Genomic DNA, 12,821 nt, shown 5'->3' on the forward strand with positions numbered 1-12,821 from the left:
GGTAGTTTGATGCCAGCAACTGTGGGAGTACTTACAGCACAGAAATCAGCAAATGAGGCAAACGAGGGCTTTTAAGTCAGAGAGCTGGTGTGGCGGCACACCAGTCTCTGTGATGCACAGGGCTGCCCTGCACAGACTTCTAAAAGATCCATGGGACGTACATGCAGGTGAAAACTGGTTTGGAACGATCTGAGACTAGACCCTAAATCATTTTACAAAAAAACTCGACCACAGGGCAGACAGCAAAGCAAGAAGAACCACAATCCTGCAGCCTGTGGAACAAAAACCACATTGACAGAAAGACATGATGAAAAGGCAGAGGGCTATGTACCAGATGAAGGAACAAGATAAAACCCCAGAAAAACAACTAAATGAAGTGGAGATAGGCAACATTCCAGAAAGAGAATTCAGAATAATGATAGTAAAGATGATTCAGGACCTTGGAAAAAGAATGGAGGCAAAGATAGAGAAGATGCAAGAAATGTTTAACAAAGACCTAGAAGAACTAAAGAACAAACAAACAGAGATTAACAATACAATAACTGAAATGAAAACTACACTAGAAGGAATCAATAGCAGAATAACTGAGGCAGAAGAATGGATAAGTGACCTGGAAGACACAATGGTGGAACTCACTGCTGTGGAACAGAATAAAGATAAAAGAATGAAAAGAAATGAAAACAGCCTAAGAGACCTCTGGGACAACGTTAAACACAACAACATTTGCATTACAGGGGTCTCAGAAGGAGAAGACAGAGAGAAAGGACCCGAGAAAATATTTGAAGAGATGATAGTCGAAAACTTCCCTAACATGGGAAAGGAAATAGCCACCCAAGTCCAGGAAGTGCAGAGAGTCCCATACAGGATAAACCCAAGGAGAAACATGCCAAGACACACAGTAATCAAATTGGCAAAAATTAAAGACAAAGAAAAATCAGTGAAAGCAGCAAGGGAAAAATGACAAATATCAGACAAGGGAACTCCCATAAGGTTAACAGCTGATCTCTCAGCAGAAACTCTACAAGCCAGAAGGTAGTGGCATGACATATATAAAGTGATGAAAGGGAAGAACCTACAACCAAGATTACTCTACCCGGCAAGGATCTCATTCAGATTCAATGGAGAAATCAAAAGCTTTACAGACAAGCAAAAGCTAAGAGAATTCAGCACCACTAAACCAGCTCTACAACAAATGCTAAAGGAACTTCTCTAAGGGAGAAGCACAAGAGAAGAAAAGGACCCACAAAAACAAACCCAAAACAATTAAGAAAATGGTCATAGGAACATAACGCATCGATAATTACCTTAAACGTGAATGGTTTAAATGCTCCAACCAAAAGACACAGGCTCGCTGAATGGATACAAAAACAAGACCCATATATATATGCTGTCTACAAGAGACCCACTTCAGACCTAGGGACACATACAGACTGAAAGCGAGGGGATGGAAAAAGATATTCCATGCAAATGGAAATCAAAAGAAAACTGGAGTAGCAATACTCCTATCAGGTAAAATAGACTTTAAAATAAAGAACGTTACAAGAGACAAGGAAGGACACTACATAATGATCAAGGGATCAATCCAAGAAGAAATATAACAATTATAAATATATATGCACCCAACACAGGAGCACCTCAATACATAAGGCAACTGCTAACAGCTATAAAAGAGGAAATCGACAGTAACACAAAAATACTTTAACACCTCACTTACACCAACGGACAGATCATCCAAACAGAAAATTAATAAGGAAACACAAGCTTTAAGTGACACAACAGACCAGATAGATTTGATATTTATAGGACATTCCAACCGAAAACAGCAGATTACACTTTCTTCTCAAGTGCGCACGGAACATTCTCCAGTACAGGTCACATCTTGGGTCACAAATCAAGTCTTAGTAAATTTAAGAATACGGAAATCATATCAAGCATCTTTTCTGACCACAATGCTATGAGATTAGAAATTACAGGGAAAAAAATGGTAAAAACCACAAACATATGCAGGCTAAACAATGTTACTAAATAACCAAGAGATCACTGAAGAAATCAAAGAGGAAATCAAAAAAATACCTAGAGACAAATGACAATGAAAACAGAATGATCCGAAACCTATGGGATGCAGCAAAAGCATTTCTAAGAGGTTAAGTTTATAGCAATACAAGCCTACCTCAAGAAACAAGAAAAATCTCAAATAAACAATCTAACCTTACACTTAAAAGAACTAGAGAAAGAAGAACAAACAAAACCCAAAGTTAGTAAAAGGAAAGAAATCATGAAGATCAGAGCAGAAATAAATGAAACAGAAACAAAGAAAACAACAGCAAAGGTCAATAAAACTAAAAGCTGGTTCTTTGAGAAGATAAACAAAATTGATAAACCATTAGCCAGACTCATCAAGAAAAAGAGAGAGAGGACTCAAATCAATAAAATTAGAAATGAAAAAGGAGAAGTTAGAACAGACACTTCAAAAATACAAAGCATCCTAAGAGACTACTACAAGCAACTCTATGCCAATAAAATTTTAGGACAACTTGGAAGAAATGGACAAATTCTTAGAAAGGTATAAGCTTCCAAGACTGAACCAGGAAGAAATAGAAACTATAAGCAGACCAATCACAAGTAATGAAATTGAAACTGTGATTAAAAATCTTCCAACAAACAAAAATCCAGGACCAGATGGCTTCACAGGTGAATTCTACCAAATATTTAGAGAAGAGCTAACACTCATCCTTCTCAAACTCTTCCAAAACACTGCAGAGGAAGGAACACTCCCAAACTCATTCTATAAGACCACCATAACTCTGTTACCAAAACCAAAGATACGGGCTTCCCTGGTGGTGCAGTGATTGAGAGTACGCCTGCTGATGCAGGGGACACGGGTTCGTGCCCCGGTCCAGGAGGATCCCACATGCCGCAGAGCGGCTGGGCCCGTGAGCCATGGCCGCTGAGCCTGCACATCCGGAGGCTGTGCCCTGCAACGGGAGAGGCCACAACAGTGAGAGGCCCGCGTACCGCAACAAAACAAAACAAAACCAAAGACACTACAAAAACAGAAAATTACACACCTATATCACTGATGAATATAGATGCAAAAATCCTCAACAAAATACTAGCAAACAGAATCCAACAACATTAAAAGGATCATACACCATGATCAAGTGGGATTTATCCTAGGGATGCAAGGATTCTTCAGTATATGCAAATCAATCAATGTGATACACCATATTAACAAATTGAAGAATAAAAACCATATGATCATCTCAATAGATGCAGAAAAAGCTTTTGACAAAATTCAACACCCATTTATGATAAAAACTCTCCAGAAAGTAGGCATAGAGGGAACCTTCCTCAACATAATAAAGGCCATATACAACAAGCCCACAGCAAACATCATTCTCAATGGCGAAAAACTGAAAGCATTTCTTCTAAGATCAGGAACAAGACAAAGATATCCACTCTCACCGCTATTATTCAACATAGTTGCAGGATACAAAATTAATGCACAGAAATCTCTGGCATTCCTATACATAAATGATGAAACATCTGAAAGAGAAATTAAGGAAACACTCCCATTTACCACTGCAACACAAAGAATAAAATACCTAGGAATAAACCTACCTAGGGAGACAAAAGACCTGTACGCAGAAAACTACAAGACACTGATGAAAGAAATTAAAGATGACACCAACAGATGGAGAGATATACCATGTTCTTGGATTGGAAGAATCAATATTGTGAAAATGACTATACTTCCCAAGCAACCTACAGATTCAATGCAATCCCTATCAAATTACCAATGGCATTTTTTTTACAAAACTAGAAAAAATCTTAACATTTGTATGGAGACACAAAAGACCCCGAATAGCCAAAGAAGTCTTGAGGGAAAAAAACGGAGCAGGAGGAATCAGACTCCCTGACTTCAGACTATACTACAAAGCTACAGTAATCAAGACAATATGGTACTGGCACAAAAACAGAAACATAGATCAATGGAACAGGATAGAAAGCCCAGAGATATACCCATGCACCTATGGTCAACTAATCTATGACAAAGGAGACAAGGATATACAAGAGAAAAAACACTCTCTTCAATAAGTGGTGCTGGGAAAACTGGACAGCTCCATGTAGAAGAATGAAATTAGAACACTCCCTAACACCATACACAAAAATAAACTCAAAATGGATTAGTGACCTAAATGTAAGACCATACACTATAAAACTCTTAGAGGAAAACACAGGAAGAACATTCTATGACATAAATCATAGCAAGATCTTTTTTGATCCACCTCCTAGAGTAATCGAAATAAAAACAAAAATAAACAAATGGGACCTAATGAAACTTAAAGCTTTTGCAAAGCAAAGGAAACTACAAACAAGACTAAAAGACAACCCTCAGAATGGGAGAAAATATTTGCAATCAAATCAACGGACACAGGATTAATCTCCAAAATATATAAACAGCTCATGCAGCTCAATATTAAAAAAACAAACGATAGAATCAAAAAATGGGCAGAAGACCTAAATAGACATTTCTCCAAAGAAGACATACAGATGGCCAAGAAGCACATGAAAAGCTGCTCAACATCACTAATTATTAGAGAAATGTAAATCAAAACTACAATGAGGTATCACCTCACACCAGTTAGAATGGGCATCATGAGAAAATCTACGAACAACAAATGCTGGAGAGGGTGTGTAGAAAAGGGAACTCTCTTGCACTGTTGATGGGAATGTAAATTAATACAGCCACTATGGAAAACAGTTTGGAGGTTCCTTAAAAAACTAAAATTAGAATTACCATATGACCCAGCAATCCCACTACTGGGCATATACCCAGAGAAAACCATAATTCAAAAAGACACATGTACCCCAATGTTCACTGCAGCACTATTTACAATAGCCAGGACATGGAAGCAACCTAAATGTGCATCGACAGACAAACGGATAAAGAAGATGTGGTACATATATACGATGGAATATTACTCAGCCATAAAAAGGAACAAAACTCAGTCATTTGTAGAGACATGGTAAGATCTAGAGACTGTCATACAGAGTGAAGTAAGTCAGAAAGAGAAAAACAAATATAGCATATTAACGCATATATGTGGAACCTAGAAAGATGGTACAGATGAACCAGTTTGCAGGGCAGAAATTGAAACACACATGTAGAGAACAAACGTATGGACACCAAGGGGGGAAAGCAGTGGGGCTGGGGGGTGGTGGTGTGATGAATTGGGAGATTGGGATTGACATGTATACACTGACGTGTACAAAATGGATAACTAATAAGAACCTGCTGTATAAAAAACAAAAACAGAGGGCTTCCCTGGTGGCACAGTGGTTGAGAGTCCGCCTGCTGATGCAGGGAACACAGGTTCATGCCCCGGTCCGGGAAGATCCCACATGCCACGGAGCGGCTGGGCCCGTGAGCCATGGCCACTGAGCCTGCGCATCCGGAGCCTGTGCTCCGCAATGGGAGAGGCCACAACAGTGAGAGGCCCACATACTGCCAAAAAAAAACCCAAAAAAAACCCAGAAACAAAAACAAGTCAAAGTATTGTTTGCCTGGATCTAACATAGTCTGAATTTTCCAGAATGTCACTGCCATGTAGATTGTATGTTGTTATGTCCAGAAATTTACCAAACATGTTCACTATTCTGGAGAACCACATCCCAGTGTACAGCACGTATGTGTGGTCATTCTGTTGCCAGGAAACACCTGCACCACCTGCATCTGTATACGTGTATTCACGGTAATCCTACACTGAGGAACAGCAACCTGCCTACCTCATTCTACCTTCTAGTTTAGACATGTCCCACCATTTATACACTGAAATACAGTCTTTGATTATGGATCACTTTCCTTTATTTCTCCTTTGTATTGTATTTAGAGAATTGTGTTATATTTTAAATGTATTTATTTAATGTATGTACCTATGTATATATTAACTTTGAATTTCATTTCAGAAATGAAAGGGGGCATTGGATCCAGCAGTGTTGAGAACCCTTAATTTGGATAAAAACACACTGATCTAGGAGTCAGAAAGCTAACTTTTAATCACAGCCCCTATGAAATCCAGCAAGTCCCTTCGCTCCTCTCAGCCTCTGCTGCCGCACCTGGAAAATGGGTTCCAGCCCCTGTCCTGCTCACCCCCCAGGGCCATGGTGGGCATTGCATGACACTGTGGGGGAACCCCTGCTGGCAGCAAGCACTACATGGAGGGTATTTTGGTCATGTGGCTGTCACAGAAGAAAAAACATAGGGGGTGCCTGCTTCCTTCTTCCCTGTCACCAAAAAACAGAACTTAGGAATAAAGAAATCATTTATACTAGGAGCATTCTTGACACAAGTCAACTGAGTAGACTCCCTCAGTTCAGGCACTTTCTGAAGACCAACCCTGAGCGCTCACCTGGTGCCTTGCCTGATAGGTGCACAGTAAGTACTTTTTGATATGAATTTAATTTGGGGCTCTACAACTTAAAGAACTAAACTTAGAGAAAATCTAAGAAAAAACGAAAATTATGTGAATTCACAGAACAGGTCCTTTTTGGTCAAGAACTGTTAAATGAATGGAAATCCTTTCTCTGAGGGGGAAAAAAAACCCATCTGAACTATTTTAAAGATGCAGGAGATTTTTACATGAAGGATGGTACATGGGTTTTCATTTTTGACAGAAGAAATTAGCAGCAAGGGTGCATTCTTTTAGGAATAACTAAAATCTAGGAATTGCGACACTGTCTTCCAAAGTGCTTTAAAATGCTCTTCCCTTTCAAGTCTTGAAAACAGAAATCTGTGGAGGCTCTGTCTAATGATGACAGCAGAGTTAATCTCTCTCCCCTCCTCTCCTTCTTGCCTGTACATTTCTCTTTATCTCTAAGAATCTAAGAGTAAAAGAGACTAAGAAACAAGACAGAAATAATTCCCTCCAATGGTCACCTTCAGAGTGCTTAGTAATGACACCAAACAAAACCTTTAGGTTACTGTTTTTAGAAACCAGAGCATTTTCAACCCTTAAGTTGTCAAGAAAATATGTCCCAGAGAGAGATAATAATCAAGAAGCCTGTCGTCTCCTTAGTGACAAAATAATCTTCAGTAGATCTATCTCCTAATTTGCTAGCATCTGGAAAGAATCAAAAGCCATCTTTGTCTTTTGTTGATCAATAAAAACTGCCAGGGTAGCATGAACACGAGACTCAAAGTGCTGTAGAGTATAAAATGGAAGCGAGTAAAGGGACATTACCTTCAATTACATGGCAATGTATCTAATTTGGATATAGATTTTCTACTTTTGAAATAAACAACTTTTCCACTGCAACTGGCGCCCAGCACACAATAGCTGTCTACAACCCTTTACCCTACCAGGGGCTTGAGCCAAAGCAGAGAAAATAAAGGAAGACATTTATGGCACTTTATTCCATGTCCCAACATAGCAGCCTGCTGCCACCGAGACACTCACGTGCCTCTATTGTCCACTCTAATAGCTTAATAAGACGAATCCTCAGGAGGAAAACAGACACCTGAGAATGGTTCCAAGAAAAATCTAACTTCATAAAGGCTGTTTGCAACTCCCACTGGGCAGAGTGGAGCAGGCAATACAATTAGGATGTGCACTCAAGCAATGCCACTTGGAGATTTTCTACAGCCTCTTGGAATAAGTTCCTTCACTGAAATGCCAATGAGCCATGAAACCAAGCAGGGAGCTATGGACCAGGAACAGGTCCAGGTCATGTAGGCGGCCAACAACTGGAGGGGGCACGTGGCACTAGGAGCCCAGATGGCTAAGCTCCTTTTAGCACTGAGCTCGGGGCACATGGACACCTTGCTGGTCCCACCCTCAGGGCATACTTTAACAACTCAGGATGCAACCTGGAGATAGTGATGGAGGAAAATCCAAAGAGAATATAAAAAGGAATGAGATAGCCGAGGCCACACCAAAGGAAGGACTCAGAAGGTTGCAGGGTAGAAATGTGACAGGATACATTTACAATGGAAATGCTAAGGCAAGCAGCTAGAAATGTGTGTAAACAGATACAACCTGACATGTAAACCATAGGAAGAATATTTTTTTATGCTGCTGTAGATTTAGAAATCTTTTATTTTTTACATTATCTTTACGGTAACAGTTTTTTGTTGTTGTACACTTCTATGAATTTTAACACAAACATAGAGAAGTGTAGCACCAAAATTGATACTGAACAGTTCCATCACCCCCCCCAAAACTCCCCTATGCTATCCCTTTCTGCTCACACCCTTCCCCACCCTATCCCTTGTCAACCACGTTTCCATCACTGTATTTCTGCCTTCCAGATTGTGGCATAAATGAGATGTATGGGACCTTTGAGACTGGCTTTTTTCACTCAACATAACACCCCTGAGATTCACCTGAGTTGTGTTGTGCATCAACAGTTGATCTGTTTTTACTGCTTAATTAACAAATACAGGTGGACCTGGGAGATACTGCAGGTTGGATTCCAGAACACAGCAATAAAGTGAATACTACAATTAAGTGAGTCACAGCCATTGTTTGGTTGCTGTGCATATAATAGTTACATTTATAATGCATATAAAAGTTATGTTTACATTATACTTTAGTCTATTAAGTGTACAGTAGCATTATGTCTGAAAAAACCATGTACATACCTTAATTAAAAAATACTTTATACTACAAAGCTACAGTAATCAAAACAGTATGGTACTGGCACAAGACAGATCAATGGAACAGGACAGAAAGCCCAGAAATAAACCCACACACTTATGGTCAATTAATCTATGACAAAGGAGGCAAGAATAGACAATGGAGAAAAGACAGTCTCTTCAATAAGTGGTACGGGGAAAACTGGACAGCTACATGTAAAAGAATAAAATTAGAACATTCTCTAACATCATATAGAAAAACAAACTCAAAGTGGATTAAAGACCTAAATGTTAAGACCAGATACTATTAAACTCCTAGAGAAAAACATAGGCAGGACACTCTTTGACATAAATTTCAGCAATATTTTTTTTGGCTCCATCTCCTAGAGTAATGGAAATAAAAACAAAAATAAACAAATGGGACCTAATTAAACTTAAAAGCTTTTGCACAACAAAGGAAACCATAAACAAAACGAAAAGACAACCTATGGACTGGGAGAAAATATTTGCAAACAATGCTACCAACAAGGGATTAACGCCCAAAATATACAAACAGCTCATACAGCTTAATATCAAAAAAAAACCCAATTAAAAAATGGGTAGAAGACCTAAACAGACATTTCTCCAAAGAAGACATACAGATGGCCAAAAGGCATATGAAATGATGCTCAATGTCGTTAATTATTAGAGAAATGCAAATCAAAACGACTATGAGGTACCACCTCACTCCAGTCAGAATGGCCATCATCAAAAAATCTACAAATAAATGGTGGACAGGGTGTGGGGAAAGGCAACCTTCCAAACTGTTGGTAGAAAGGTAAATTGGTGCAGCCACTATAAAGAACAATATGGAGGTTCCTTAAAAAACTAAAAACAGACTTAGCATATGATCCATCAATCCCACTCCTGGGCATATATCTAGAGAAAACTCTAATTTGAAAAGATACATGCACCGCAAAGTTCATAGCAGACCTATTCACAATAGCCAAGACATGGAAACAACCTTATGTCCATCAACAGATGAATGGATAAAGAAGATGTGGTGTATATATATATGATGGAATAATACTCAGCCATAAAAAAGAATGAAATAATGCCATTTGAAGCTACATAGATACACTTAGAGATTATCATACTAAGTGAAGTAAATGAGACAAAGACAAATATCATATATCACTTGTATGTGGAATCTAAAAAAATAATACAAAAAAACTTATTCACAAAACAGAAATAGACTCACAGGCATAGAAAACAAAATTACGGCCACCAAAGGGGAAAGCTGGGGAAGGGATAAATTAAGAGTTTGGGATTAACATACATATACTACTGCTATATATAAGACAGATAAACAACAAGGACCTACTATATACTACAGGAAACTATATTCAATATCTTGTAATAACCTATAATGGGAAAGAATCTGAAAAAGAATATATATATGTATGTATATGTGTATATATATATATATACACACACACACATACATATATATGTATACAGTCACTTTGCTGTACATCTGAAACTAACATAACATTGTAAATTAACTATACTTTTTTTTTTTTTTTTTTGCGGTATGTGGGCCTCTCACTGTTGTGGCCTCTCCCGTTGCAGAGCACAGGCTCCGGACGCGCAGGTTCAGTGGCCATGGCTCACGGGCCCAGCCGCTCCGTGACATGTGGGATCTTCCCAGACTGGGGCATGAACCCGTGTCCCCTGCATCGGCAGGTGGACTCTCAACCACTGCGCCACCAGGGAAGCCCAACTATAATTTAAAAAATTTCTTCATATAAAGAAAACCTTTATTGTTAAAAAAAATGCTAACTATCATCTGACAAGGCAGGGTTGCCACAAACATTCAATTAGTAAAAGAACACAATTATTTGCAAAGTGCAGTAAAGTAAGGCGCAGTAAAACAAGGTCTGCCTGTATACTGTATGAATGTATTGATATCACAGTTTATCCATTCACCTGCTGAGGGATGTTTTGGTTGTTTCTAGTTTTTGACAATTATGAATAGAACCACTATAAACATTCATGTACAGGTTTTTATATGGACAATTCTTTTGTTTCTCTAGGATGAATACCCAGGAGTGGTACTGCTGGGTATTATGGTAAGTGTATATTTAGTTTCATATGGAATTGCCAAAATATTTTCCAGGATGGCTGTAGTATCTTGCTTTCCTTCTAACAATATAAGCAATATAAGAGTTCCAGTTTCTCCACATCATTGGCAGCACTTGGTATTGTCGATCTTTTAAATTTTAGTCATTCTAATAGGTCTGTAGAGGTATCCCACTATATATGGTTTTAATCTGCATTTCCCTAATGGTTAATGATGCTGACCATTGTTTCATTGCTTATTTGCCATCCTTATGTCCTTTTTAGGGAAGCATCTGTTCAATCCTTTGCTCATTTAAAAATTATGTTTGTTTTATTTTTGCTGCCTTTTGCAAGTTCTTTATATATTCTGGATATGAGTCCTTTGTTGGATATCTAATTTGCAAATACTTTCTCCTAGGCTGTGGCTTCTTTTTGAAAATTCTGTTATAGTGTATTTTGCAGAAAAAAAATTTTAATTTTGATTAAGTCCGATATATAAATCTTTCCTCTTAGGAATCTTGCTTTTGGTGTCATGTCTAAGAACTATCTGCCTACCCTGATGTTCAGAATATATCCAGTGTTTTCTTCTAAAACCTTTACTTAGACCTACAATATATTTTGAGTTACCTCTGAATATAAAGTATGAGATTTAAGTCAATGTTCCTTTTTTCTGCATATGGATAGACAACTATTCCAGCACTGTTTGTTGAAAAGGTTATCCTTTCTCCATTGAATTTCTTTAGCACCTCTGTCAAAAATCAAAAGGCCGTATGTGTGCCGGTCTATTGAACTCTTTAATCTGTTCCATTGATCTATATGTCTATGCCTTCACCAATACCACACTGTTTTTATTACGGTAGCTTTATTTTAATCTTAAATTTGAGTAATGTGATGCCTCCCCTGTTAGTCTTCTTTTTCAAAACTGTTTTTGCTACCCTAGTTCCTTTGCTCTTCCATATAAATTTTAAAATCAGTTTATTTGTATCTACAATATTTGCAATATAGCACATTCCTTTTTGGTAAAGGGGATAAACAAGTGCCTGAGATGGGATGGAGGTTGTTGGTAAATATAGAAGGCACACTCTAGAAGTGAAGGGGATGGCAGTTAAAAAAAAGATAAAGGTCAAAAACTAAGAAGACAAATAACTGATCTGTTCTTAGCTCACTCTTTGTTATCAGAGTTCTAGTAGGTAATGAACAGCAGCATAGGGTTGTGTTGACGTCCATGATGAACAATGAATTATTAGCAGCAAATGTGGACTCCTTCTCAAAATCACATGTGAAGAGCTCTCCAGAGACTGAAATGGAGAGGCAGTGGCACCACAGGTTTAGCAGTGCTCAACTGGGCACGAGAAGTACGTAATCAGAGATTGTTTCCTCTCCAAATAATGAGAGAATGATTAGCTTAATTCTCTTCATTTAAGATGGTCAGGACAAAATAATCTGATTTATAGATTTACCAATTACAAGACACACACAGAGCCAATTTCCAAAAACGTACATATGAAGTAAAAATGTTTTAATCCTAAAGCAGCATTCAACTGAATACTGTTTGGTGACCCAGAAGGTATTTCAAGACCCCAAAGCATCTTTGCATCATCCTTAGTGCATCAAAAAGGTTCTGCTTCTTTAACCTTGCTACAGTCTGAATTCTGGATGGAGGGGAGCTCTTTGTGAGCTTCTACCCTTTTCATGCAAGCCTAGGTTTCTTAGGTGGATTAAGTGAGCTGAACACAAATTCTGCGGGAGACAGAGATCCCAGATCTCCCAGTTTAAACACAGGTTTGCTCACCTGATTGTGAATCCAGAGAGCAGGAGGGTGGTTTGTGTATTTCACTGCCAATTCTATCATTCTCTCTTGTTCTAGCAGTCTGGGGCTGGAGCATATTGAGAACCCACCAACCACAGAGACTCCTGGGATAAAGAAGTCAACCCTAAAAGGAAAGGCAAGTAAATAACTATTGTTGAAGCAATTTTAAAAGTGGGTAGTAAGGTAAACAAAACTGACAAACTAGACTAAGAAAAAAGGAGAAACAAATAAAATTACTAAAATCAAGAATGAATGATGGGACATTATCACCAA

General features: G+C 38.3%; 1 protein-coding gene across 2 annotated transcripts in view; it reads right to left on the reverse strand.

Moving 5' to 3' along the window:
- The window catches only part of OXNAD1 (oxidoreductase NAD binding domain containing 1), a 54,947-nt gene that overhangs the window by 3,018 nt on the left and 39,108 nt on the right, over positions 1–12,821 (reverse strand). For both annotated transcript variants that reach the window (XM_060149556.1, XM_060149557.1), the window contains one exon: positions 12,531–12,672. In XM_060149556.1, coding sequence (XP_060005539.1) covers positions 12,531–12,672 — 142 coding nt within the window. The remainder of the gene's footprint in view (positions 1–12,530; positions 12,673–12,821) is intronic.

The sequence above is a fragment of the Lagenorhynchus albirostris genome, chromosome 5 (assembly GCF_949774975.1).
Source record: "Lagenorhynchus albirostris chromosome 5, mLagAlb1.1, whole genome shotgun sequence".
NCBI classification, from domain to species: Eukaryota; Metazoa; Chordata; class Mammalia; order Artiodactyla; family Delphinidae; genus Lagenorhynchus; species Lagenorhynchus albirostris.